Genomic DNA, 4,164 nt, shown 5'->3' on the forward strand with positions numbered 1-4,164 from the left:
TTCACAGACGTAGAAAGGTTTGGTTTTGGATTTAAGGGTTTTTTTTTTGGTGGATGTAATTTGGTTGGAGGAAGGAGCAGTGGAGACTTTTGAAATTCAGGTTTCTGAATCAATTTGTCAAACTGCTCTTTTTATAAGAGATGAACAAAAACAGTAATCTAACTTTCGGATTGTATATAAAGATTGATGCTTGATTTGAACAATTAGTGAGTGATGCTTTTCACAGACGTAGAAAGGTTTGATTTTGGATTAAGGTTTTTTTTTTTTGGTGGGAGTAAGGACTTTGAAATTGATGTTTCTGATTCATTTTTTTGATGTGTAAAACTGTCTGTTTAAAAGGGTAATATGGCGGATCCGAGAATGAGAAGTGCTGCGAAACGTCGAGGGATTGAGATAACATCCTTATCCAGACCGATTAAGGCATCTGATTTCAGGGAATTTGATCTCATTCTTGCTATGGATGAACAGAACAAAGGTAGAAGAAAAGAGTAACTCTATTCAACATTCTACGAGAATTGTATGGTTAGGATCAATGTCTATGCAAATGGGATTCAGCCTAGGACTAGGAATTTGCAAGTTAAGAACTGATTAGTTATGGAGAAATGAAATAAAATATGAGTTTGAATGTTTGATGTTTGCAGAGGACATATTGCAGGCTTATAATGGATGGAAAGCCAGAGGCAATTTCCCGCCCGATGCTGATAAAAAGGTACCTGTAGTGTTTTCTGTTGTTTGCTGGACTTTGGAACACTTCCTAGGCGATAGTCAGAACATATGTCATTTATTTTTCAGGTTAAGCTAATGTGTTCGTATTGCAAGAAACACAATGACAAGTTTGTTCCTGATCCATACTACGGCGGAGCTCAAGGTTTTGAGAAGGTAATTATCATTAGAGATTACATTTTTGTTTAGACAGATGCTACTTACAAAAATTCAACCACTAGAGGTCGTCTATCAAAATGGTTTATTTGGTTTATAAGACTTTAAAATGGCATGCCATTGTCACTTCCAAGTTGCCTTCCATTCCAGATTGGGACAAAACTCACTTGATCTGTTACTTGGTCTACTGTTTCTTTGACAGGTACTGGACTTACTTGAAGATGCTTGTGAGTCTTTGCTGGACAGTATCACCGTGGAAAGTTGATGATACTGCAAGTTCAGATTCCCACTTATGTTGTTACTATTATTGAGATTGGTAGCTTTACACATAAAACTGAGAATTCTATTATTCTATTACTACATTTATAGACATCTTAATAATGTAAAAGCATGAGAAATGATGTGTAGCTTGAATCTTTGATATTTTTTCTTCTTCTAAACCTTGTTATTTAACTGTAACAAATTCTTAAGAAGATGTTATTGTTGATATTAAAGTATCATAGAGGGTGGCACTCTTTAGTCTTTACACAATTGAACAATTTCCTTCTACCATTATTATTAGGAGAGAAAGAATGTGTGGACATGAAGTGTTGTTGTTTGAGATGATAATAGTTTGATTTTCCATTTATCATTATTTGGCTTCAGAGAAATTATGTGAATGGTGGTGGTGGAGCATAGATAGGGACATCGATTTTGTCTTTAGCAACATTTTCCTCGAAATCTCACTATGTTTTGCAGGAAAACATCCATGGAGTTTCTGTACTAATAGAGTCGTCAACAGTCACACAGAGCCTCTTCCTCTTTTTTAAAATCCTTCCTCCGTCAATACATGTAGGAATCCGTGATCCTCTTTCTACCATACTAATGAATTCTTCTTTTTTCCTTGGCTCTGTGGCAGCTGCTGTAGGCTTCTTTACGTTTTATAGAAAATGCAGATTCCAACAAGATAACAAAGATACTAAATCTTCTTCTTCTTTATCTCCTCCAACTTCTTTGTCTCTTCCATCTCCTCCAACTTCTTTAACTCTTCTATCTCCTCCAACTACTTTGTCTCAAAACTGGAAACACCATGTCTTCCCGAGCTTCCACGGGCCAGATGTACGAAAAACCCTTCTTAGTCATATCCTTGTAGTGTTCAAGGGAAAGGGAATCGACCCATTCATTGATAATAATATACCGAGGAGCAAGTCGATCGGTCCAAAACTCAAAGAAGCTATTAAAGGATCGAAGATCGCGATCGTCTTGCTCTCTAAGAACTATGCTTCTTCATCGTGGTGTCTTGATGAGTTGGCAGAGATCATGAGCTGCAGGGAAGTGTTGGGTCAGATAGTCATGACCATTTTCTACGAAGTAGATCCAACTGACATAAAGAAACAAACCGGTGATTTTGGGAAAGCCTTCAGAAAAAGTTGTAAAGGTAAAACAAAAGAGCGCACTGAGAGATGGAGAAAAGCGTTGGAGGATGTGGCTACCATTGCCGGATATCATTCTCACATATGGTATGTCCTCTTTATTTTTACTCTCTTCAATTGCTAATTACTTTCGAGTTCAAGCTATGTTTATTTGTAGTTTTAAAAGTATCATCAAGACTACATATATTCAGGATCTGTATGTATGATAATTTTTCATGACTAGACTAATTGATGGATTTCCGTTACTATCCTCCAATGTTAGGAGCAATGAAGCAGACATGATCGAAAAAATAGCCAGTGATGTTTCAAACATGTTGAATAGCTCCACACCATCAAGAGATTTCGATGGTTTAGTAGGGATGAGAGCTCATATGGAAGAGTTGGAACAATTGTTAAGCCTAGATTTGGATGAAGTAAGGATGATAGGGATTTGGGGGCCGCCTGGTATTGGTAAGACAACCATCTCCAGAGTTGTGTTTAACCAAGTCTCCAACAGATTCCAACTTGCCGCAATCATGGTTAATATCAAAGGATGCTACCCACGACCTTGTTTGGATGAGTATAGTGCACAACTGCAACTACAAAGCCAAATGTTGTCTCAGATTATCAATCAGAAAGATATTATGATTTCTCATTTAGGAGTGGCACAAGAACGATTGAAAGACAAGAAAGTGTTACTCGTTCTTGATGATGTGGATCACTTAGAGCAACTATATGCCTTGGCGAAAGAAATTCTATGGTTTGGTCTTGGAAGTCGGATTATTATCACAACAGAAGATCTAAGAATTTTGAAAGCCCATAGGATCAATCATATTTACAAAGTGAAATTTCCATCAAGTGATGAGGCTTTTGAAATATTTTGTATGCATGCCTTTGGACAGAAACACCCATATAAAGGTTTCTTTGAGCTTGCTAAGGAAGTTGCATACCTTGCCGGTAACCTCCCTTTGGGATTGAAGGTGCTAGGCTCCGCTTTGAAAGGAATGTCCAAGCAGGAGTGGAAAAGGATACTACCAATGTTACAGATCAGCCTTAATGGAGAAATAGAGAGCATTATAAAGTTCAGCTATGATGCCTTGTGTGATGAATATAAAGATTTATTTCTTTATATAGCCTGCTTTTTCAATCGCAGATATACTCATAGAGTGGAAGAGTTTCTTTCGAAGAAGTTATCGCATGTGACGCAAGCTGGTATTCATGTCTTAGTCGAAAAATCTCTCATATCTATTGACCAATTGGGATTTATATCTATGCATACTCTGATTAAGCAATTTGGAAAAGAAACTTCTCGTAAGCAATTCGTTCATAATCGGCTTCTTAAATGTCAGCTTTTGGTTGATGGAAGAGATATTTGTGACGTACTTGGTAATGATACAACAGTAAGTTTTTTTGGCCTTACAAATTGAGTTTATTTGACACCTTACTCTGTTATCTACTTATAATTTTGTATGGTTATTTTTTCAGGATAATAGACGTTTTATAGGGATTAAGTTTAAGTTATCTAAGACTGAGGAAGAATTGAATATAAGTGAGAAAGCACTTGAAAGAATGTCTGATCTCGAAATCGTAAGAATCAATGGTAGGAAGGATCTTGCTCAGACTGAGAGACTGCACTCACTTCTGTATCATTCTCAAAAGATTAGATTATTGGATTGGAGTGATTTCCAGAACATATGTCTGCCATCTACTTTTAATCCGGAGTTTCTCGTCGAACTATGTATGAGTTCCAGCAAGCTTCAGAAGCTATGGGAAGGAACTAAGGTAAGTAATTTGTTTCCATAAGCCTAGTTAACAAACTCTAATGAAGTCGTGTCAATAAATTATGTTATTTGTCAACGCATGCAGCAACTAAAAAATCTCAGGTGGATCGATA

The 4,164-nt window shown here is 36.8% G+C and overlaps 2 protein-coding genes across 3 annotated transcripts in view; both read left to right on the forward strand.

Moving 5' to 3' along the window:
• Positions 1–1,391, forward strand: part of LOC104710926 (putative low molecular weight protein-tyrosine-phosphatase slr0328) — a 2,272-nt gene extending 881 nt beyond the window's left edge. Inside the window, exons 2-5 of the mRNA XM_010427577.2 lie at positions 340–475; positions 642–709; positions 793–879; positions 1,082–1,391. Coding sequence (XP_010425879.1) covers positions 340–475; positions 642–709; positions 793–879; positions 1,082–1,144 — 354 coding nt within the window. The 3' untranslated portion in view covers positions 1,145–1,391. The remainder of the gene's footprint in view (positions 1–339; positions 476–641; positions 710–792; positions 880–1,081) is intronic.
• Positions 1,530–4,164, forward strand: part of LOC104710927 (probable disease resistance protein RPP1) — a 15,133-nt gene continuing 12,498 nt past the window's right edge. For both annotated transcript variants that reach the window (XM_010427578.2, XM_010427579.2), the window contains exons 1-3: positions 1,530–2,378; positions 2,554–3,670; positions 3,756–3,870. In XM_010427578.2, coding sequence (XP_010425880.1) covers positions 1,744–2,378; positions 2,554–3,670; positions 3,756–3,870 — 1,867 coding nt within the window. In that variant the 5' untranslated portion in view covers positions 1,530–1,743. The remainder of the gene's footprint in view (positions 2,379–2,553; positions 3,671–3,755; positions 3,871–4,164) is intronic.

The sequence above is a fragment of the Camelina sativa genome, chromosome 9 (assembly GCF_000633955.1).
Source record: "Camelina sativa cultivar DH55 chromosome 9, Cs, whole genome shotgun sequence".
Classification (NCBI taxonomy): domain Eukaryota; kingdom Viridiplantae; phylum Streptophyta; class Magnoliopsida; order Brassicales; family Brassicaceae; genus Camelina; species Camelina sativa.